Source organism: Elephantulus edwardii, unplaced genomic scaffold, assembly GCF_000299155.1.
Source record: "Elephantulus edwardii isolate Elephantulus edwardi_28Jun2011 unplaced genomic scaffold, EleEdw1.0 scaffold00008, whole genome shotgun sequence".
In the NCBI taxonomy this organism is placed as follows: Eukaryota; Metazoa; Chordata; class Mammalia; order Macroscelidea; family Macroscelididae; genus Elephantulus; species Elephantulus edwardii.
This window is the reverse complement of record NW_006399758.1, coordinates 38,056,528-38,081,831: the sequence shown is the minus strand read 5'-3', so window position 1 is coordinate 38,081,831 and position 25,304 is coordinate 38,056,528. Positions and strand designations below refer to the sequence as shown.

The 25,304-nt window shown below is 39.2% G+C and overlaps 1 protein-coding gene and 1 pseudogene across 1 annotated transcript in view; one reads left to right on the top strand and one right to left on the bottom strand.

Moving 5' to 3' along the window:
* Nucleotides 1–25,304, bottom strand: part of DECR1 (2,4-dienoyl CoA reductase 1, mitochondrial) — a 74,976-nt gene that overhangs the window by 36,144 nt on the left and 13,528 nt on the right. The window contains exon 3 of the mRNA XM_006880561.1: nt 2,061–2,263. Within this exon, the coding sequence (XP_006880623.1) occupies nt 2,061–2,263 (203 nt within the window). The remainder of the gene's footprint in view (nt 1–2,060; nt 2,264–25,304) is intronic.
* The window catches only part of LOC102844938, a 5,395-nt pseudogene continuing 2,939 nt past the window's right edge, over nt 22,849–25,304 (top strand).

Here is a 25,304-nt window from a genome sequence, read left to right as displayed (position 1 = left end):
CTTTTGACCAGTGTCTCTTAAGTTTAGTTGTACTGTCTCCAAGGGAAGTTGACGTGTCCTGTAGAACTCCTGTGTAGATTATGTTTTCCTTTCTGGCCCAAGGGCCCGCCGGGTTTGGCTGGGTTTTACCTGAAAGATGCCTCTTTGCTGTTATCCGAGGTGACCTTGCCCAGTGCCGCTTCCTGTCCTCCCTCTCTGGCCGGGTTTTGCTGGGTTCTACCTGAAAGACGCCTCTTTGCTGTTATCCGAGGTGACCGAGAGACTGGAATTCTTATTCACTGCTGGTCGAAATGTAAAATGGTACAACCACTATGGAATGCAGTCTGGCACTTTCTTAAAAAGTTGGAAACAGAAATTCTATTTGACTCAGCAATTCCACTAAGGGAATATCCTTAAAGAAATCTGAGCTACTACTCGAACAGATGTATGTTTATTGCTGCATTATTCACAATAGCAAAGGGATGGAAGCAACCCAACTGCCTATCAACAGATAGAAAAACTATGGTTTTACTAGTCTTTAAAGCTCTAAGTTTACATTTCACAGTGGTGTTGGATGCTATAAAGTTGATTCTGATCTACAGTGACCCCATGAGACAGAGCAAAACTATACTGTAATCCTGTGTGCAATCTTACAGAAGCAGATGGCCAGGTCTATTTTCCATGAAGCTACTGGTTTCAAACTGCCAACATTTCAGTTAGTAGTCATGCACTTAACTGTTGCCCCACCAGGCTTCCTTACATAGGGACTGTTGTTGTGGTGTACTATCGAGTTGGAACCAACTCATAGCTGATTCTCCAGCAGGTTTTCAGAGGCAGTAAAGTGAACTGGAGGCCACTGCTCATCTTTCTCTCACCAAGCATCTGGTATTCTCTAAATTGCCTGTCTTTGTTCTGGTAGCACATCTCCCCTACATAGTCACAGAGGACCAGAATCTGCCTAATAAGAAGAAACTCCTTCCACATACCATACTCTTCATATAATCATCACAGCAAAAAAAGAATTTCAAAAATTTGTATTTTCTAAAAAAAAAAAAAATGGAAGAACTATAACCATTCTTCTCAAGGTTAATTATTTACTGAAACAGTAATCATAATCATTCCCACTGAAGATCAAGTTTCAAGGTGGTATTTTTGAACTTCACTTTCATGTACAGAAAAAATACTCTATACTTTTAATCTGGAAAATGTATATATCATCAGGTCAATAATAAACATCATTTCCATTCTCTTGTATTGTTTTTCTTCTTTTTATTTGCATGTTTTGGACTTTATTTTCTGCCTTCAGAGATCTTTTTTCTTAATATTGGGGGGTTTTATTTAAGGGAAAGTTTAAAAATCATATTAGTTTTTCATTACAATTGGTTAATACAATTAGTTACAATGTCTGAATAACCACCCAAGATTGAATTTATCTGTGTGTAAAACTTTCCTAAGTTTTTCATAACAATGGTCTTTAACCTTAATTGTCCTTTTGTAACTGAACTATGTCACTCAGTACAAATTATTCTATATTAATTCATGTTGCACAGTGTTTCACGCCTTCTTGATTATTTTTTCAGTGATACATAATACTCCATTGTATGAATATCTCATAGTTTCTTCAGGTATTCTTCTGTTGATGGATACTTGGGTTGTTTCCAATTCTTTGCTATTGTAAATAATGCTGCAATAATCAAGGGTATGTCTAAATCCACTGGTATCCTAGCTCTTGTTTCTTTAAACATCTGTTCTCAAGAAAATCTAAGTAATCTGTGGATGTCTTAACTCCCTGTGTGGCACTATTAAGCACCTGATTACAAGAGAAAATGCTGTCTGATCCATCCAGTGGCACCTAGGAAGATAGGCCTGCTCAGTGGCTTTGGAGGGCTAGAGCCCTGAAGGTCCTATGAAATGGTTCTACTCTGCACACATGGGAATGCTAAGGCAACAACAAACAAGAAGGGTATTTTTATAAGATTATGGCGCAAACCAAACCATCTGGGCAAAGACTGTATCCAATACGATGGCAGCAGAACTGTTCGCTTGAAAAGCATGCTTGCAACTTACAGAGACAAACTCACCGGCTAGCAATCACACATTGGGCTCCAAGGCTGGACAGGACAGTTGTCATTCCCTTACCAAGGCCAGTTCCTCCGCCGGTAATGAATGCCACTTTGCCTTGAAAACTGTTAGGTGGTAGCATTGGGGTTTTGAGAGGTGGAAAAAATTTAGACCGTGGAGTTTCAGTGTTTTGACACAGTATTTTTGTTCCGTAACTGAAAAACTAAAAAAGATGAGATGTTGCATTTAAGTATTTCCATTAAAAAACTGGTTTTAAAAATTTTCTCATGATTAATTAATACAAAGGCATTCTAAACACAGTGGCAGGGTGTTTAATCAGTTATTATGCATGTTCTAGCACGATGTTAAATAACAGAGCTGAATGGTTAACAGCTTAGGTTCTCAGGTCAGACTACACGGGAGCAGATCTACCTAGCTGAGGAAGCTTTTGCAAGTCCTTTCACTTCTCTGAACCTCCAATTCCTCAGTTACAAAATGAGAACAGTAACAGAACCTTCTTCAATAGAAATGAGGATTAAATGAACTGACATAAGAAAAAGGTGCCCTGGTCACATACACTGTTAAGCAGTTGCACTGCTAAGCAAAAGTCAGTGGTTCAAAGCAAAAAGTCAATGGTTCAAATCTACCTATTCTCCCAGGGCAAAAAAGATGGGCAGTCTCCTCCAGTAAAGATTTAGAACCTTGAAAACCTGTTGAAGATTTACCAGGAGTTAGAACTGACTCAAAGGTAGATTTTATTTTGACTGAATATAAGGAAAATATCTTGAGCAGTGTATAGCAAAGAGCAAAAATTCCATAAATATTAACACTATTTGTAGATATTTTTGCCTAAATTTAACTTATGAAAAGAAAATAATATGCCTACAGGATTTTTGTTTTTTAACAATAATTTGGAAAAAACAGTATTCCACTTTTGAAACATTGGTGATAAAGAAATCTTATTTTGTTATTTTTTAAATTGGTTTACATAGAATCATTCATTTATATTATGTTTTACACATGTTGTGTTTTGCATGATTATTCATATACATTCATCTAAACTTATGTTTTATATAATAATTTATATGTATTAAATTTTATATAATTCTTACTCTATACCTGTTATTCCCTCATCTTCTCAACTCCTCATTGAACATTTCCCAATTCTTCACTCCCCTCCACCCACCAATTTCTATTATCCCAGTGATTTTTTTCCCCCCCTCATTCTCTTCTGTCTGCTTCTCCCTCTCTCCTTCATTTTCCCCTTTGGAACATGTGTACACACCTTGCTCAGTTATCCTATTATCACAATCATGTTCTTAAGCAATATTTGTCCTTATATGACTGGGATCCTTCACTCAGTGTAATGCTCTCTGGCCTCTCTCAAGTTACATAGTATTTTATGAAATCATCGTTCCTTAGTGTTGTATAGTATTCCAGTATGTGAATGTATCACATTTTCACAATCCATTTGTTTGCTGATGGGCAGTTAGGAAGTTTCCATTTTCTTGTTATTGTGAATAATGTTGCTATGTACAATTTTTATTTTCTTGGGATATATTCCTATAGTGGAATAACTGGGTCATATGGAACTTTTATGTTCAGTTTTTTAAGGAGATGCCAAACTGTCTTCCATAGCAATTGTGTAATTTTACAATCCCAATACCAGTGCACACAAGTTTCAATCTCTCTGCATCTTCTCCAACATTTATTGTTTACTGTCATTAAATTTTGCTATAGTTGCTTGAATGAGATGGTATTTCACTGTTGTTTTTCTTTTTCTCTGATTGCTAGTGATTTTGAACATCTCATCACGTGTCTGTTGGCCAAATGTCCTCCTTTGTGAATAGTCTTTTCATGTCTTTGCCTATTTTGTGATCAGATTGCTGTTGTTATGTTGTTAAGTGCTATCTAGTTAACTACAATTCATAGTAACCCTATGCACAATAGCTCTGAACCTTGCTCAATTGTGAGCCAATCTCACTGTCTCTGACATACCTACCTTCATTATCCCAGCTATTGTGTCAATCCATCTCATCCAGGGTCTTTTCTTGTGCTGTCCCTCGATCCTTTCATGCATGATGGCATTCTCCAAAGACTGGTCCCTCATGGCTACACACTCAAAGTATGTGAGATGGAGTGTTAAAATCCTTGCCTACAAGGAGCAGCTTGGGTATACCTTCTCCAGGACAGATTTGTTAGCTCTCTTGGTAATCCATAGTATGTTCAAGACTCTTCTACCACAACTCAAAGGCATTGATTCTTCTTCTGTCATCCCTGGTCACTGTCCAGATGAATAGCAAGTAACAGTGAAGAACATGGCCTGGGTTAGGCACACCTGATCACGCTAGCAGTCTTTTTCTTGCAGAGACCCTGTAATATTCCCTAAACTTTAGTTATAAGACCCTTCTCTGAAATGTCATTGCCAAATGTTTTTCCATATCTATGGGCTTTTGATGCATACAGGGATTTGATTTTAAGACGGTCCCAGTAGCTGATTTTATCTTCTCCAAAGTGAGTATTTTTGGCTATGTTTGCAAGCTTATTTATGCAGCAGGCCAGGGCTTCAAATTTTGTTCCTATTTTCTCTCTTATGATCTTTGTGGTGGTGGGTTTTATTTATATGGAGGTCTCTGATCCACTTTGAGTTGGTTTTTGTATATGGCGTGAGATCTGGAGCCTGTTTCAATTTGGCTGACACAATTCGTTAAAGAGGCTGTCATTTCTCCATTTAATGGGTCTTACTACTGTGTCAAATAACAGATGACCATAAATTGATAGGTTAATTTTGGGATTCTATTCGATTGATCTATGTGTCTTTCACTGTACCAATACTATGCTGTTTTGATCACTACAGTTGCATAGGAGATTTAGAGATCAGAAAGTGAGATGTCTCCAACTTCGTTTTTGTTCTTCAGAAGAGCTTTGTTTATACTGTGTCTCTTTCCTTTCCAAATGAAACTGAAATTCCTTTTTTTATCTCCTTGAAGAATGAATTTGGTAACCACATTGTATTGAATCAGTAGATTGCTTTTGGTAGGATTACCCTTCTCACAATGAATGTCCGATCTTACTACCCATGAAGAGGGAATATTTTCCCATTTAGTTAGGTTTCTTATAGTAGTGCTTTGTAGTTTTCCTTATAAAGAATTTTGTGTCTCTAGGTTTATTCCTAAATATTTCATCTTGTGGTTGACAACTGTAAATGCATTACTTTTCTAGTTTCCTTTTCTGTGCTTTCTTTGTGCTGTAAATAAATCAAACTTGCTTTTGTATATTAATCTTATAACCTGCCACTCTACTAAAATTGGTCTACTAATCCTTCAGAATCTTTGGGATTTTATGTGTGCCCTAACATGTTCTCTGTATTCAGTGACTGGTGCATTTTTTTCTTTTGTTTAACTATCCCTGCACTCCCTTTATGTATCCCACTCGGTTGTGGTGAATTAATTTTTATGTACTGTTGGATTTTATTGGTTAGGATTCTGTTGAGAATTTTTGTATCTATAGTCATGAGAGATAATAGTCTGGTTTCTTTTTTGTGATGTCTTTACCTGTTATTAGCCTTATGCTTGCTTCATAGAACATCTCTAGAAGTGTCCCTTCTTTTGTCTACATTATTTAAATAATGTATATATAATTGGTGATAATTTGGTTCTGAATGTTTAGTTGAATTCATCCATGAAGCCATCTGGACCAGGTCTTTTAGCAGGAGTGGATAGTGGATTGTGTGTTTTTTTACGACCTGTTCAATTTCTTTTTTTTTATGAGTCTGCTGTTTAAGTAGTCCATTTCTGTCTGTGTCAATATGAGTAGGATGTGGCTTTTTAGGAATTTTCCCATTTCCTCTAGGTTTTCAATGTTATCAGAGTATAGCTTTTCATAATATTCCATTATTATTGATGTTATTTCAGCTAGTTCTGTTGTGATGTCATCTCTTTCATTTCTTATTTAAGATATTTGTGTCTTTTCTTTTGTTACATTTGCCAATGGTTTGTCTATTTTACAACCTTTTCAAAGGAGGCAGCTCTTGGCTTTGATGATGGTTTCAATAATTTTTCTGTTTTCTATCCCGTTGATTTGACTACACAATATGGATGGATCTGGAAGACACTATGCTAGGTGAAATGTCTCAGTCACAAAAGGACAAATATTGCATGATACCACTGTTAAAATAATAGAAAATGGAGGTCGAGGGGAGAAGAGCAGGAAAAGAATGGATAATTAACCTCACATTGAAATGAGTAATGGGAACAACACTTCAAAAGGAATGGAAAAATAGAAATATTTGGTAAGATGATAATCTGGAATAGGACAAGCTTCTCTTTCTGAATTTTCACTAAAATCACAATTAAAACACAGTTGTTTAAAATTATTTAAATGTCTTTCCTCAGACCTGAAGCATTTGCTACAGAAGGTTAAGGACTGCAGTCTCCAAAATGGATTGAAGCTCAACATTAGAAAAACAAAGTTTCTCACCACTGGGCCAACTGGCAGCACCATAATAGATGGAGAAGATACTGAGATTGTTAAGTTTAACTTGCTCAGTTTCACAATGAAATCTTGGCACCAGCAGCCAGAAAATAAAAAAAAAATGTAATAATTGCATTGAGTAAATCTGCTATCAGGGACCTCTCCAGAGTGCTGAAGAGCAATGATGTCAATCTGAAGACTAAGGTGCACCTGATCCAGGTCATAGTGTTTGCAATTACTTGCTATGCATCAGAGAGCTGGAAAGTGACCAAAGATGACAGAAGAAGAATTGATGCCTTTGAGTGGTGATGCTGAAGAAGAGTATTAAGCATACCATGGACTACAAAGAGAACAAGCAAATCTGTCCTGGAAAAGCTGAAACATCTTGGAGGCAAGGATTTTGAAGCTCTTTGGGCATGTTGTTAGGAGGGACCAGTCCTTGGAGACTTGTCCATCATGCTTGAAGGGACCAGCTCATCATGCTTGGAAAGGTGGAGGGACAGCACAGGATAGAAGACCTTAGATGGATTGACACAGTAACTGAGATAATGGGAGTAGGTATGTTGGAGACTGTGACACTGGCTCAGGATAGGGCAGGGTTCAGAGCAATTGTGTATAGGATCGCTATGAGTTACAAGCAACTCAATGACACATAACAACTACAACAACATGTTATCTTCTGGGCAATAAATTTATAATAATTTTTTAAAGTCTATTTTTCTATTTTAAATATAATAGAAGCATATTTAAAATAGAAAAAAGTAGAGTTCCTTTGAACTTATATTGTTCTTCATTATAATTACTTATAACTTATTATATTAATTACTTATATTGTAATTGTATTGTCCTTTGTTATCATTTATAATGTATACCCTTGTGTTAAAAAGAACTGCAACCATAATATTTAATTATGAAAACAAATTTAAATGCTGAGCATAAACACAAAGAACTAATTTATGTACTTACTATATGCCAAGATTAATGTTATAATATCTAATCTTTACAATTGTTGTTGTTATTGATTGCCTTCCAGTACAGCATGACTCATATGACCCCATGAACAAAAGACCTGAAGCCCCTCTACAACTATCTACACTTATCAAAGTTCACAGAGTTCCTGGTGTCATGTTGTTTAGGAAGTGGATGCCACTCCTGCTTCCAAAATATTTACAATACGTCCCTGAAATAGGTATTCTTTTCACCCCATTGTATAAAAATTAATACCAAATTTAATGCCACCAATTCTAATTCAACCCATAGCAACTCTAAAGGGTAAGGCAGAAATATTCAATAGCATTTCCAAGCCTATATAATAATCTTCACATAAACATACTACCTCATCTTTCTCACATAGAGAAGCAGATGGGTTGAAACTGCTAGTCACCTGGTTAGTAATCAAGACTTAAGAGTTACAGCATCATCAATGAATTCTAACTTATCGCAACCCTACTGAAAAGAGTACATAAGGACTATGAGAAATCTATACTTGGACCCAAGAGGCAATCATCAGAAGAGTGCAGGGAAATACTGCACGGTACAAAATTGGGAAAGGTGTACGCCAGGGATGGGTCCTATCTCCATAACTTTTCAACCTGTATGCTGAACAGATTATCCGAGAGACTGGGCTCTGTGAGGAGAAGTGTGGCGTCAGGATTGGTGGACTATCTATTAACAATCTGTGTTACTCAGATGACACAACCCTGCTTGCTGAAACTGAGGAGGACCTCATGTACTTGCTGCGAAGGGTCAAGAACTGCAGCCTTCAGTATGGACTGAGGCTCAATGTCAAGAAGACAAAGATTCTCACCACTGGACCAATTGGCAGCATCAGGATAGATGGTGAAGAGATTGAGAATGTTAACAACTTTAGTCTGCTTGGCACCACAGTCAACACTATTGGCACCAGTAGCCAGGAAATCAAAAAACGTACTGCGATGGGAAAGTCTGCTGTTAGGGACCTCTCCAAAGTACTGAAGAGCAATGGTGTCACTCTGGAGACTAAGGTGTATTTGATACAGGCTATGGTCTTTGCAATCACTTGTTATACATCAAAGAGTTGGACAATGACTAGGGAGGATAGAAAGACAATTGATGCCTTTGAGCTGTGGTGCTGGAGAAGAGTATTGAATGTACCATGGACTTCTAAGAAAACAAACAGTTTCATCCTAGAGAGGCTAAATCAGACTGTTCCTTGGAGGCAAGGATTCTGGGGCTTTGTCTGACATACTTTGGACATGTTGTAAGGAGGGACAGGTCCTTGGAGAGGGACATCATGCTTGGGAGGGTGGAGGGACGGCACAAGAGGGGAAGACCTTCTATGAGGTGGATTGATTCAGTGACTGGGGTAATTGGGATGGGTGTGTCAGAGACAGTGCGATTGGCACAGGACAGAGCAGGGTTTAGGGCTGTTGTACATAGGGTCGCTATGAGTTGCAAGTGACTTGATGGCACATAACAGCAACAACATTGAAAAGAGTAGAACCTGCCCACAGAGTTTCCAAGATGGTAATGTTTACAGATTCAGGCATCTTTCTCCTGCAGGATGGCTGGTTCAAACTGCCAACCTCTGTGCTAACAGGACTTCTTAAGAAGAGAACCAGAGAAGCTAAATACACTGCTCAAGTTGTAGAACAAAGATTCACACAAAAGCTGAACAGTAATTTTCATTGTAACAATCTTATATACTATTTCCGTGAACTCACTAGGTACAAAAAGAAACCAATTCAGTTACCAGTAAATCTAATCCAACTCCTAGTAACCTAATATGTTTCAGAGTAGACCTGGGCTCCACAGTATTTCCAATGGCTATGATAAATTGTAAGTCCATTGCCAGGCTTTTCTCACAAGGCACCTCAGAGTTGATGTCAACCACATTTCAGTTATTACTGCACACCTTAACTGACACAAGTGAAGTGACAGTCTTCACCAGTTTATGATTACATGATTAACTCTATCCTTTATCTAGTGAAGGAAGTTATTCACAAAAGGACAAACAGTGTGCAAGTCTACCATTACAAAACTAAGGAAAAGTTTACACACAGGAAGAAACAAAGGGTGAAAATGAAATATAGACACAAGTTGGATAAGGGGGGACAAGCAGTAAGATAAGATGCTTAACATAATAACGAAAGAAAGAAAAAGATGAAGTTCACAAGAAAGGCAACAGTGGAGATCCCTGTGATGTACATTGTCCTGCCTTCTTCCTCCAAGGAGCAGCTGGTGCACTCCAACTGCTGGAGATTCTGACTTTCGTTTAGCAGCACATCACCCTATGGACTTCACCCTCGGGGCTCCATGATGCTGTAAACAGATCATGCTTACAGCACAGCGAGCAGGGGGCAAAGTTATATAACCGTCAAAATCATAACCAATAATCTTGAGGCATGAGTTTCTGCTCTGAGGGCCTTGGGATTACAGTTTCTGGGGACATCAAGGTCAGATGGCATGATATAGCCAAAAATATAATATTGCATATCCTGTTTTGGTGAATAGCAACTGGAGTATTTAAAGCTTGTGAGTAGACACTACAGGTGCAGCTACTGGTTTCTCCCTACTCAGAACAAGAAGACAGAAGAAAAACAAAGATGTATAGACACAACTCTGAGACCAGAAGAACTAAGTGGTGTTTGGCTACCATTCTACAAGTAATCACTGTAGGTTTTGGAAAGGGGGGGGGGGTTAAAAATGTAAAACAAAACTCAAAATCAAAAAGGAAAAGCTTCCTGGTTTGAAAGAGTCGTGCAGAATTGAGACCATGGCCCTTAGTCATTCTTTGAGTCTGGAACAAAACTTAACCCTGGGGCTCAACTTTTAGATAAACAACAGACAACTTTATACTGTGAACAGTGATATCAATGAGGTCCTCACTCCTGAGATAACAATCAATGATACAAGAACAAGATTGTAACATCTGCCTGGGGGTGAAGAGGATAGAAGGATTAATAAATATAAAAGAGATTCTCAAGGAGGAAGCAGAAAGAATTTGGTTACATTGTGGGGATAGCAATTAATATCATAAAGCAAAATGAGTATAAATGGTTGAACAGAAAACTAACCTGCTTTGAAAACTTTGGCTCAGATTGTAATTTAAAAAAACAAACTAAAAATTCCCTAGGATGGAATTTTTCATTTCCTACTAGAGTATGCCTATAAACTAAACAAGCCAGCCACTATCAGTTAAAAAAATAAATCTAAAAATTTAGACCAAGGAATCAGAAATGCGGACAATGATTTAAGGTAAGGCTGTTTATCAACTGATCACAGCACAAAAAGAAGTGTTTATGACGTGGTGTTAAGTGAAACATAAAATACACAGTATAGTGGTAATGAATTAAAAAGCATACCCTTAATAGACTGACTAGAAGGAAATAACAGCTTCCAACCCACTGACAATGAGTTTATTTCAACTTATAGTAACTTTATAAATAGACAGAACTGCACCCTAGTCTTCCAGGGTGTAATCTGTATGGGTGAAGACAGCTTCATATTTCTTCCCTGGAGTGCTGGTGGGTTCAAATCACCAACCTTTTGATTAGTAGATCAATCCTTAATCACCTGTGCCACCAGGACTCCTAAATTGTGAGCAGTGGAGTTATAGGGAGTTCTTGTGGCCTAATGCCAAGAAACTGTGATGCAATCCCAAAGGGAAAAGGTTTGAATCCACCATCTGCTCCACAGTAGAAGGATGGGCAATCTCTTCCCATAAGATTAACTGCCTCTGAAAACCGACTGGAGGTCAGCTATGGGTCAGTTCCTACTCTACAGGCCACAACAACAACAGTGTATTCTATGCCATTTGCCCAGGACTACCAACAACTTTCAATGTATTCTCTTACAATTACTCTGAAAGGTAAATTCTGTTATTGTTGTTGTTATTTGCCATTGAGTCTCCTGCGACTCATAGCGACCCCATGTACAACAGCCCTAAACCCTGCTCTGTCCTGTGCCAATCTCACTGTCTCTGACACACCCATCCCGATTACCCCAGTCACTCAATCAATCCACCTCAAAGAGGGTCTTCCCCTCCTGCACTGTCGCTCCACCCTCCTTACTACATGTCCAAAGTATGTCAGACGAAGCCCCAGAATCCTTGCCTCCAAGGAGCAGCATGGTTTAACCCTCTCCAGGATGAATCTGTTTTCTTGGCAGTCCATGGTACACTCAATACTCTTCTCCAGCACCACAGCTCAAAGGCATCAATTGTCCTTCTATCCTCCCTAGTCATTGTCCAACTCTCTAATGCAAAACAAGTGATTGCAAAGACCATTATTACCCTTATTTTACACATAAGGAAACTAAAACACAGTAACATTAAGTAACTTACATAAAGACAAATAATGAGTAGTAAAGACTTGATTGAAATGCAGAATCTCTCTGATTTCAGAGGCCATCCATCATTATTTTATAATTATTATCCTAGGAGGTGAGATTAAGGATGATTATCGTCTTTTTCTCCAGCACTTTCAAAATGTATCTGATAAGTGTGATCTGCTTGTATAGCCAGAACAACAAATGTTACTGGAAAAACAAAATGTTGAACATGGAACAAATAATTAGTGAAGATGAATATACTCTATGCTGGTCATTTTACATCTTTCGGCTTCATGGTAACAAAATCAAGAGGGGTTTTATATTTGTTAATCCCCTCACCAAGGCATGTCAATTTAAGCAACCCACAATAATCTCTCTCTCCATAAATGGCAGTTTTGCTTAAGGTTCCAACCGCCTCCAGAACTATTACATTGAGATGACGAATCAGGAGGTTTTTGTGAGTAGGCGGGTGAGTTTGTCATTACCATGTAATAAGGAAAAAATTGTATTCTACTTTGCCAGCAGCTCTAACATGAATTTTTATTTACTTAGCGTTGATTTGTGTAAAGAAGTTGATAGATTGCTTTATGAAAAATAAGAAAATTAAACAAGATATTGGTATACAAACTTCCTTTTCTTAATTGTACAATGCTTCCCCAACCTCCTAGCGAGAAGAGGGGGAAAAAAGTAGACTTATCACACTTGATAATAATTCTTAATAAATGTCAATAACGTAGCAGTTTATTTGATTACAGTCTCATACACGGAACCTTATTTGAGCTGACCAGCACTGACTTTAGAACCTCCCTTTTTCCACCAAATAAGACCTGAGGAAATTGCTGCGTCATTTTAATTCATATTACACTCTGACAATTCAAAACATGTATGCTGTTGAAAATTAAACTCAAGCCATCTGTTTGCCTAAAATCAAGCTGCTCATTTCAACCTTAAGACCTATGGTGATGCACAGATCTCAGAGGATATTATGCTCAATCCCCTAGTTCTACAAAGACACATCCTGTATAAAATAGTAGTTCTTTCTGGTCATCTTTCTCTTCTGAAGCTACTGGTGGATTCAAACTGTTGGGAGTCACCCAGTTTTTTAGTCAGCAGGACAAATGTACCAGACTATACTCCTTCAAACCCCAAAATCTTTCCATTTTGGCAAGAAAGATTTTTGTGTGTGTGTTCACCATCAGCATCTCTCTGTGATGGAGTTGGAATGTGAGAGAGAGAGAGAGAGAGAGAGTGTGTGTGTGTGTGTGGCGCGTGCACGCACGCACTCATGGGCTTATCATTAGCATCTCACTGCTGTACAGCTGGACTAACACTGGATTTCTGAACCTGTCAAGTGCATAGGAGATTGTCCATAAGCTCTCAATTGTTGTTAGGTGCCAAGTCAACTACCCCTTTTCGCAGACCTATGGAGTATAGATCTGTACCCTGCCCTATCTTTGCCTCATTACCTCTGATAATACTTGAGGCCATTGTCACAGTCACAGTGTCAATTCACCTCACTGAGTCACAGTGACCGTGACAATGGACTATAACAATGCTTTGCTGATCCTCTACTTTTCTTTTATTATTATTATTATTAATTTCAATGAACATTTACAGAGATTGTGGATTTACATTCATTTGATCCTCTACTTTTCCAAACACAGCGTTCTGTTTGTTCCTCCTAACACAAGGGAGATGACGCTTCACCATCCTTGCTTCGCAGGAGCACGAAATCTTTCCTCCTGAAAGTGGTATCATTCCTCTCCCTCTCCCTCTCCATACTAACAAATATCCTGACATTATAGAAACAATAGCTTCCATTTTCCTGTGATACTGACTTACAGCATTTAAGCTGCTAAGAAGTGAGTGTACTTAAATTTCTAGGAACAGAAATTCTGAAAAATCCTTGACTCTGCCCTGTCCCTAGAGGATAAAGTACCATAGGGATTCATACTAATTATTTAAGTTTTTTGGCCTGAAATAGGTTGGGTGATCCTGAGTTAAACTTATGAAGTCTGTGCAAGGCTTTAAAACTATAAACCTACATGCAGACATCAAGAGAACCTAAAAAAAACCCTGGAGGTCTATTAGCACTGAGTCCACCTCCCTGTGTGGATCACACTCATGGTCTCTGCTGACCTTGACTGCCTGCTAAGGCAAGGCCTGCGGTCTCACTTACTCACACAGGCAAAATGAGTGCTTTCACCAGCACAGCTTGAATAATAACAAAGGAAGACACTGAGCGGTGAACAGGACTAAAAGACAACACATATAAATACTGTTGCAATAGCAATAATGGTTGTGTTGTTGTTAAGTGCCGTCGAGTCACAGGCAACTCTTAGCAACCCTATGAGAGAAAGTCCTGGACACCTCCTGTATAACTTTCATCATTTCTCCAGGTTCATAGGGTTTCCAGAGGCAAGGTATTTATGCAAGTGGATGCCACTCCTGCTTCCAAGCTTGTTTTAATTGGGGAGCTTCACCAAACACTGTCCACCATGGGTAACTTTAATAGCAATAATAGCCAATCATTTACTAATGGATGTTGTTGTTGTTATGTGCCGTTGAGTCGCCTGCAACTCATAGCAACCCTATGTACAACAGCACTAAACCCTGCTGCTTTATCCTGTGCCAATTTCATTGTCGCTGACACACCTACCCCCATGACCACAGACACTGAATCAACCCATATCATCGAGGGTCTTCCTCTCTTGTGCTGCTGTCCATCCACCCTCCCAACATGACATCCCTCTCCAAGGACTAGTCCCTCCTTGCAACATGTCCAAAGTATGTCAGACAGAGCTTCAGAATCCTTGCCTCCAAGGAGCAACCTGGCTTCACCCTCTCCAGGACAAACCTGTTCATTCTCTTAGCAGTCCATGGTATATTCAATACTCTTCTCCCACACCACAGCTCAAAGACATCAATTCTCCTATCATCCCTAGTCATTGTCCTGCTTTCTGATACATAGCAAGTGACTGCAAAGACCACGGTATGTGTCAGATGCACCTTAATCTCCAGACTGACATCATTGCTCTTCAGTACTTTAGAGAGGTCTCTAACAGCAGACTTTCCCATCACAATACATCTTTTAATCTCCAGGCTGCTGGTGCCAAGAGTGTTGGCCATGGAGCCAAGCAAACGAAAACTGAACAACCTTTTCACCACCCATTATGATGCTGCCAATTGGCCCCGTGGTGAGAATCTTTGTTTTCTTGATATTGAGCCTCAATTCATACTGAAGACTGCAGTCTCTGACCTTCCACAGCAAGTGCTTCAGGTCCTCCTCAGTTTCGGCAAGCAGGGTTGTGTCATGACACAACCTTCCAAAGTTAGAATGTAAAAATTCAAACACTTTAACATGTCTTTCACTTTGTCATACAATGGCCTCAATCTGTCTTAAGTCTCACATCCTACCAGTTCCAACATGTAGGAACACACTCTACTCTTCTTAACTCCTCAGCATTCCAAATACTGCCATGCACTTTATCCCCCTAACCTTTGCCCATACTTTTCTTCAGCTGAAATGCCTCCTCTTCTTGTTAACCTTGCTAGAACCTGCCTTTACAACCAAGGAAAAGTGCCAGCAATACTGATGACATCTTTGAACAGGTGCCTCTGTTAAAAACAGCCAGAATAAATCCCTCCCTCCACCATGCATCCTAGATCCCACACAGAACTATTAGCACCCAGAAAAAAGGAGCGGTATCTTATTAACACAATAAGAGTTCCTGGCACCAATGAGATATTCAATGAAAGCTTGTATTAGATGCAACATCAGTTGGCCAAGTTCCAATTCTACTAAAATGTGTATAGCTACAGACATAGAGAGGTTTTCACAGATAAATTATACAGATTTTTGTCATTAGTTTTAAAAGTTAGTCATTTCAATAATCCTAAATTGCAGAATCTTCCATTAGTTTATAAGCCAAGGGGGAAAAAATGGAAAGAAATCAATATTTTACTGGGATATAGTGCTAGCAAGTTATTAGTAATGAGTAAATGATTAAACAGGTAGCCAACAGTAAAAGGAATATGTGACTGACAAAGAAAATATATAGAGTTATAATTCTAGAAAAGCACATTGAAACAACAGGGAAAATTGTTTTTATTATCAGAGATAAATTTTTTTAATTTTTTTAAATAATTTTAATGAATATTTACAGAGAATTTGGATTTCCATTCATTCATTGCTGCAAGAGATAAATTTTTAAAAATATATTACAGAGTATAGGGAAATTGAAACCACTACTTTAGAGGGAAATTTGCTAATATTTATGACATGTTAAATATAAATATGCACGGATCTAGTAACTGCACATCTAGAAACTTGTTCTGTGATAAGCAATGCTAGGGAACAAGGGAGAAGCTATGTTTAAAGGTACCAATTATGATAGTTGTATTAGGATAATTCCATTTATAATAGAACTAAAAAATAGGAATAAATTCAAAGAAAGAAATATAAGACTTTTATATTGGAAACCACTAACTATTGTTGAAGACATAAAAATAAAAATAGACACCCTGTGGTCAATGATTGGATATTGCTAAAATGGCAATACACCCCAAACTAATTCACAGATTTAACATGATCTCTACCAAAATCCCAACTGGCGTTTTTGCAGAAACTTATAAGTGATCCTAAAATTCACATGGAAAGCTGAAAGACCAGGAATAGTGAAGGGTATTCATTATAGCACTGCTTGTAATAGAAAACACTAGCAATAACCTAAGTGTTCAATTAAATTGCACCCATATAGCAAAGTAATGTACATCTATTAAAAAATGGCTCAAATCTATATGAAAAATATAAGGTTTACATCAGAGATATTTATCCAATCACCTAACCGATATATTTTTAAATCCTTTTTTCTAGCAACTAGAGTAATTATGTATTGAGGGACACATTCAAGATAGAGAAATGCATGTATGTTCCCAATTGTATGTTTTATAAAATCAGAATTACTTCGTAGAAATACTGATATGTGCACAAGAATTGCTGGAAGGGCCTACAATGAGCTGTTACAGATACCACAGTCTGAGGAGGAGTGTGGGGTTGAAGAGGAACTTAGTATATTATCTTTTTATATTACTTCATACTTCTTAGTCAACCTGTTCATAAATTACTATTTCATTAAAAACCATTAACATGAAATTGAGCCATATATGCAAGGATATAATAAAGGAAGAGCATAAAGAAAAATAAAATTACTGCAAAAAGCAAACTGTAATAGAATCCATTTAACACTAAAATCTATGCATTATTTTAGAAGTACACGCAACAGAAAGTTTAAAATATAAAACTCAAAGAGGAATGTTGCATCAGGATCAGAGGAAGACTCAACAACTCGCAGATGACATAAGCTGCTTGCTGAAAGTGTAGGATTTGAAATGTTTGTTACAGAAGATCAAAGACTATAGCCTTCAATATGGATTACATCTCCACATCAAGAAGAATTCTCACCACTGGACCTCTGGTCAATAAGCAGCATCATGATAGATGGAGAAAAGATTGAAGATATTAGCAATTTCATCTTACATTCATAACAACATCCTTGGTACCAGCACTCAAGAAATAAAAAGACATGTTGTATTGGGAAAGTCTGCTGTCAAAGACTTTTCCAAAAGACTAAGAAGCAAAGGTGTCAGTAGAAAGATTAAGGTGCATCTGATTCAGGCCTTAGTCTTTCTAATTACTTGCAAAGGATGACAAAAGAATGAGTGTCTTTGAGTTGTGGTGCTGGAGGACAGTACTGAACATCCCATGGGCTGTAAAAATGAATGGAGAAAGTTCTTAGAGAAGGTTCAGGTAGAATGCTCTCTGAAGGCATGGATAAGGAAGCTTCAACTCAAATACTTTGGACGTGTCCCTGGAAAGAAACATCATGCTTGAAAAAGTGGAAGGCAAGCGAAGAAGAGAAGGACCTTCAACTCGATAGACTTAAATAGTTAGTGACTGCAGCAATGGGCTCAAGTGTACCAGCCTGATGAGGATGGCACAGGATAGGATGGTTTAGATCCATTATTCATAAGGTTGCTATGAATCCTAGTCAACTCAACATTACCTAACAACCTGTTCACGTGTAAGCTATACTCACAAGGATAATGAACTAGTATCCTATCTGTTCTGCAGAAGGAACTCTGGTGGTGTGACACACACAGCTGCATTGATAACCTAAAGAAGGCAATTCTCTTCTAGTTTGAATTTACCAGGTGCTTTTCAAGAGAAAGATGAACAATCGCCTCCATTGCTATTTACAGCCTCAAAAAATCTGCTGGAGGGTCAATTCTGAGTCATTTCCAACTCAGTGGCCATAAATTGAGTTTGGTTTCAGTTCAAATGATTTTTTTTAATAAGATCTAAGTGTGTTTCAAGTTACAGAAAAGATTTGCAACTGGGTTTAAAAATTTAATTAACCCATTGCCATCAAGTCAGCCTTGACTCATGGCTAATCTTCCAATGAGTTTCCAAGACTGTAATGACAACGGAGAGAAGAGTGTTCATCTTCCTCATTTAAAGAGGCTAGTAGTTCCCACCAAAAATAGCTGCCGACTTTGGGTAACCAGCTACAAACTATACCATATGTTTAGACAAGAATAAAAATGTCAGTGAAAACTGTCTCATTTTTCAAAAGATGACTCTGAAAATTGACCACTTTTGCATTCTTGAAGCACTTTGCACCATTGTACGTAGTAAACGTCAATCACTATTTCCTTATTTCTTCTTTCAGCTGCTAGAAGGTATGTGTCTGTGCCATGCATGCATCCTTCTCAATACTCAGGACTAAATAAAAAAAAACATACTTCAGAATAAATACAAAATAAGTTCCAAGACTTGTATACTGAAAAATCCCAAAGTCACTGAAGAAGTTAGAGAAATAAGTGAGCACGGTGTGTATGGTTTTAGTTTGCCTCTTTTTGGAGGGATCCGGAAATACTGGGGGCAACTATGGGGGACTTTCAACCGGATGATCCAGTCCAGAAAAGGATAGCCCTACACATTGAAGAACTGTCCCACCACAAATGTGAACAGTGTCTGTGTCAACTTTGAAAGATCCCAGGGGCCAAAATTCTATTTACATGCATGGCTTGTCAACACGGTGTTAAGCCGGTGCTATGTGCCTGTGTGGATTGCTTGGGAACCTCCATGCAGCCCTTGACCTAAAGCAGAGCTCTGCAGAGGCTGCTCATATCCTAAGCTTCTACACAGTGCAGATCCCGTTGCCACAGCAACTTAAAGGTAAGACTGAGCAAATATAAAAGCAAGTGCTTAGCTGGACTCCAAGCTTCAAAGGCTCAGTTGAATTATGCAGTTGCCAGCAGCAAGACACAAATTACATTTTTGAGTAATGATACATCTCACACAGGTCAATATGAGTCCTTGAAAAAGTAACTGCTCTGTGCCACAAAAGTAACTGCTCTGTGCCACAGTGTACTTCCAAATTTTATTAAAGTTCTTATCTGTCTGCAGTCAGATGTAGAGGCAACAGATGCTTCTCCAACACTACTCACAGCAAAAGATACAGCTGGAGAAATAAATTCACATACAATCTAAAATTTACCTGGTGCCTTCACTCCAGCTTGCAGGTCAAGTCATCTCTTGTTCAGATTTAAAACTTTTCTTATGCTTTTGCAAACTGAATAGACTATAATAGCTTTCTCATGTTCTAGGAAACCCAAATTTTTGTGTAGCTTGCTTTATTGCAATATTCACTTTAATTTGGTGATCTGAAACTAAATCTACAATATCACCTATGTGTGACTGTATATTTTCACCAAAGCTCAGAGGAGCTGCTCTTGCCAAGGTTTCATTTTATTTGGCAATCTGCTTATATGAAAAAGTATTAGTATAAATGTGATATTGTAATTAAGTATAGAGTTCATACTTTTTTTTTGTACTTTTAAAACAGTGGGCTTCTACAGGCAAACAGAGTTTGAGATACTCAGGATAGAACATTAAGCAAAACAGATGCAATATTCTACCCTCACAGATACTATCTTTGGGGAAAATAATTACATGAAAGCCATTAAAATTGATAGATGCTTTGGTGGGAAATGCTGCCTAGAAGAGATATTGTTGTTGGTTACCATTTTGCCAGCTTCTGATCACCCCACACACAAGAAAATGAACTGTTGTGACCAGAATTTTAATGATTGGTTGTTACAAGTACATAGCCAGGCCTTTCTTCCTAGACTTAGTCTGGAAGCTCCAGTGAAATCTGTTCACCAGCACAACCCACAAGCTTACACTGACAGATGGTTAGTGGCAGAACTCAAGGTGCACTGGGCAGGAACTGAACCCAGGTCCCCTGCAAAGGTGAGAATTTTACTACTGACTGCTGCCTTCAGAAGAGTAAAAACTTGCCCTTATAAATAGGAAGGTCAGTGAAGGCCTTCCTGGGAAAGTAATAGTTGAACAAAGATCTGAAGGAGATACAAAAATAAGTCAAAGGTTGGTTCAGACTGAAGGACAAACAGAGCAAAGGCCTTGAGGGACGCCATGTGTGTCTAAGGAACCACCCAGGAGTCAGCATGGCACGCAAGAGATAGTATCAAATCAGGTAAAGTGTCCAGGTGGGCCACTGCGTGAACTTGGGCTTTCACTCAAGGTTAACTGGGAAACAACTGGAAAGTACTAAAAGGAGGACTGGCATCATCTGCCTCACGGTTTTAGAAGATAAGTTCTAGCTGCTATGTTGATATTAGAGTTAGAGGGCCAGGTTAGAAATTGGACGACTACTTACGTCGCTTTGGTAACAGGCCACACGTTCTCCTCCTGATTCATTGCCCATGAGGTGAAAGGGATTCATGACTAACCCTCCATTGGGTTCCCAGAGCCTTAAACCACACAGGAGATGGCTAATCTTTCTCCTGAGGATTCAAACTGCCAGAAGTGTGGCCTTTTGGCTGTAGGTAGCCAACTCCCTATAGACTCCACCACCACAGTTACCCGTAGAAGGCCAGGCAATAGATCATGCTTGTTTACATTAAGATGTTCTCTGCAAGTGACAGAGGGTTAGCAAATATAATCACCAAAGCAGGGAAGACAATCCCAGAAAATGAGGTTGTAATTATCACTGTCCCTAACACTGTCTGGTCCACTTATTCCTGCTTCAAGCCCAGCCTCATCACCCCTTGACCTATTTCACTAAAGACAGATAAGCAGAATTAACTGGTTTTATTGTTTTACTAATTTATTGATCAAGACCATTTACCCAAGTAAACTGCTTACCTTTGAAGTGCTGGTCTTATTTTTTTATTACCTTTATGTTTTAGACAGATGAAGGTTTACTAATAAGCTGAAGAGTAGTGGGACAAGAGAGAGAAGGCATGATTCAAAGGCGTTTAGCACGTAGACTGGCCTGGGCTCAGAAGGCTACCAAACACAGTGCCAGCAGGTCGATTCCAACCCATTGTGACCCTCCATTGCATTTGTGAGGCAGCAAATCTTCATAAAAGGACAGCTTAAGACGAGTTGAGAATGAGTTTTCTAATGTAACCAGCAAAAAGCAGAGTGATGCTGGAACTGAGAAGGCTGGGTGGGCATGAGTAGGCCATGCCAGACAATGAAAGATAAGGGGTTGTCTTAGCAATGGTACCCCTGAGCAGCCCGCAGACTCTTCTGGTAGCGCTACGGAATCTGCAGCTGGAAATACTGAAGCTCAAAAATAAATTAGGGCTAAAGGTGAGGGAGAGATGGTTACCTAATTACATCATTTCCACAATTATGAAAGCTTCGTTTTACTACTGCTTCTATTACACAACGCAGTGTGGAGGAGTCTCCAGACCGGAGGAAATTCAAAATGCAGGTGTCCCTTTATGCTCAGCCTACAGATCCTGACCCAGCTATTTCTGATCTCAAAGTGAGTCAACATTTTAGGAAGAAAAGAACATATGACCACTAAGATTGCTGAGAATTTTTAAAGTCTTTGTATTTTCTTCCAAAAACTAAATGCCAGTGGAATGGCTACTAAGACAGCACGTAGGAAAGGATTGCCCTCCTTAAGATCCTTCAACGGCTCCCAGTGTCCACACGTAGTCCTGATTCCTCAGCTTCAAGAACAGTCTTCAGGTCTTTGGAATTCACTTCTTTCATGCATTTATAATAACCTGAGGGGGGGGGGAGCAGTGACGTGAGACAGGCCTAGATTACCTTTGCTGTTTAATATCACGAAGTCCACTTCAGTGTTGGGAGGGTGTTGTTTTGAAATGGCATTTGTGTACGTGATCGCTGAGGTCATCCAGCTAATAGGACCTTAAGCCCGGCCATGGAGCCATCATGCCTTTTTTCTTGTCATCTGCCATATCCAATTTACCACTTGTTGTTGTGGACCACCAAGTTGGAACTGGCCCAAAGCTAACCCTGCACCAGGCTTTTGGAAACAATTATTCGAACAGGAGGGGATTGGTCATCTTTCTCCCTCAGAGCAGCTGATGGATTCAAATCACAGGCCTTTGGGATTCCAGCATAGCTTCTTATCACAAGGCCACCAGAGCTCCCTAATCCCACACATTTTACTTCTCCAGTGCATTTCTTCTACATCCACTGCCCAACTTCCAAGGGTCTACTCTGTCATCCTTTTAATTGGCCTCCTGTCTCTGTCTCTCCTCGCCTCATCTGTGATACTCCTCTCTGAAGCACCATTCTCTCTCCTTAAGACCCTTCAATGACTCCTACTGTCTGCACATGATTCTGCTTCTTCAGCTTCACACAGAGCACCCATCTGTCCTCAATACCTGGCTCTTACATCTCTCTGGAGCCTTTTCTCCTTTTGCTTTCCTGCCTTGAAACGCACACTAGGGGTGGTGGGAAGGAGAAAGAACTCAGAGACACCCCCTCCCAGAGCATAAACTGCTTCTAATCTTACCTAAAGTGACCCCAGCCTCCACACAACATTCACCATCAAGCTCCAAGAGCTCTCATGCTGTCTCTAAGATCCCAGATAGAATTAACATGCTATCTTCCACCTCTGTAAGTTAGTTGAAGTTGTTCAAGTAACACATTGAAGGAGCCCTGGTAGTGTAATGGTCATGTTTGGTGATGAAAACCAAAAGGTCAGTGATTTGAATCCAGCTGTTCTGTAAGTGAGAGATGAGATAGTTTCAAGGAAGATGTGGCTGAAAGAATTCACTTCTAGAAGGATTACAGCAGTTAAAACCTCATACTCACTCTCTCGATGTTACTGAGTCAGAACTGACTCACAGCTGACACTTCTTTTGGTTTCCAAAGCTATAAATAGTATGGAGATTGCCAATCTTTCTTCCACAGAGATGCTGGTGGATTTGAACTGCCAGAGATGACCATTGAGTTAACAATGCAATGTCCTATTGCCTATGCCATCAGAGCTCCTTTTACAACCCCATGGAGCAGTTTGACTCTGCCAATAGGCTTTCCATGAGCGTGGAAGTCCCCAAGCCATTTAATACATTCAACAGACATCATGTGTCCTATTCCTCTCCAGCTCTGCTTCAAACTTGTCTCCTCTCAAACAGAGGCATTACCATTAATTAGCTCAACGGATATAGATAAAACTGGGTTTCATCTCACACCACACATCCAAACCACCAAGTCCGAGTCACTGTCGTCCAAAATATCTGCAACAATGCCCAGAGCCCAGACACACTCTTTACTCTGATATCTGTTTAGATGCCCTAGCTCAAGTCTTACCGGACCTGATCATAACGCTTCGCAGCCTACAATTCTGATGGCACCATTTCACCTACTTGGCATGACTCAACAATCCTCCCTCAACCCACATTGCCAGCCAACTACCAAGGCCTGCCAATTCATCTCCTAAATATCATTTCACTTAGAGTCTAAAGAAAAAAATATCACAAAGTAAACTTTGTTGTTGTTGTTCTTGTTGATTGTCATCGAGTCGAGCACGACTCATAGCAACCCTATGAACAAAAGACCGGAACCCTGTCCTGTAACTATCATTTCTCTAAGTTGATAGAGTTTTCTGAGGTATGTGGTTTAGGAAGTGGGTGCCATTCCTGCTTTCAAGCCTGTCTTAATCTGGGAGCGCCACCAAACATTGTCCACCATGGGTAACCATTATGGCATTGACACACCTGTGGTACAGGGTTCAGCATCACAGCAACCCCAGGTTACCTCTGTATAGCAGATTGACAGATGGTACTGCATCACTTAGAAGAACGTTCCTCCAAAATACAACACTAAGCATGAAGGCCACAGGCACTCACGTGCAACCAACTTTTAAATACAAAAGCCCTCCACCAGGTCCTGTTTACTCTAAATAAGAGGCTTAAATAAAAACAATCAACCAAACATTATACAACTTATACTTTTGTTGTTGTTATTTGCCGTTGAGTTGCCTGTGACCCTATGTATAGCAGCTCTGAACTCTTCCCTATCGTGAGCCAGTCTCACTGATTCTAACACACCAACTTCCATTGCCCCAGAATTTTCTTATTTCCTAATCTATTCCATTTTGTAAATGCAATTTTGCACCACTAGTCCATAGGGAGTTGCACAGCTAATACAAAGGTCTCACCTGCCTCTCTGGAGGTTCAAATCCACCAGTGACTCTGAAAGAGAAAGAGGGGTAATCTCCCTCCCATGTGGTTTATGGCCAGTAGACAGTTCCAACTGTATGGTCAAATGAGTTAAGAAGAAACCCATTTCAAGGTCCACTCAAGAGTTACTAACCAAAGCTAAAAAAAAAAAAAAAAAAGTTCCATTTACAAAAAACTGGGAGCTCCTTGAAAACACAGGTGTGTTGTCTTTTCAATGCTGGATCTCTAAAGAAAGCCCAACACTTTGTAGGCACTTAATTAGCATTCTTTGAAAAACAAGAAAATGACTGAACATTTTCTTCAACAGAATTGAGAGTAACTAGGTTACTCTGAAAGCAGAGCTTAGTAGTGTTTTGGATCTTTGCATTCCCAAGGCCCACACAGCACAAGGTCAGGCACAGAGCCAGAACCTGTGTCTGCTAGCTAACAGCACTTCACAAATAGGATTTTTAACAAATAAGCCATTCTTCCTTGTTCTTTGTAACAAAAATATTCAAATTAGATATGTTAACTGTAACAGTTTGTATTCCCTCACAAAACCATGATGTTCTCTGGGACACCTCTCACTTCACAGACAGAAATTCTTTTAAGAATTCAAACCCTAGTCTCCATGGGCCAGAAATGGAACAAATCATGCAAGTGTCCCCCTATTGCCCTACCCCTCTAAACTTCCATTTTTCTTAAGCAGGAGAATTTTGACAGTGTCAGACTATAATTAATTTTTAAAGGAGTTCATTTTCTCCCTTTCCACTGTATTGGTTAATGGTGACAGAGGAGCTGGAATAAGATCTACGTGACCTTACTACTACAGCACTAATGATAAGTGTTTAAAAGTCTCTCAATTGGCCTATAGTTTTCTATTTTGGTGGTGTCTTTTCCTGGCTTTGGTATCAAAGATATGTTTGCTTCATAGAATGAATCTGGGAGGGTCCCATCTTCTT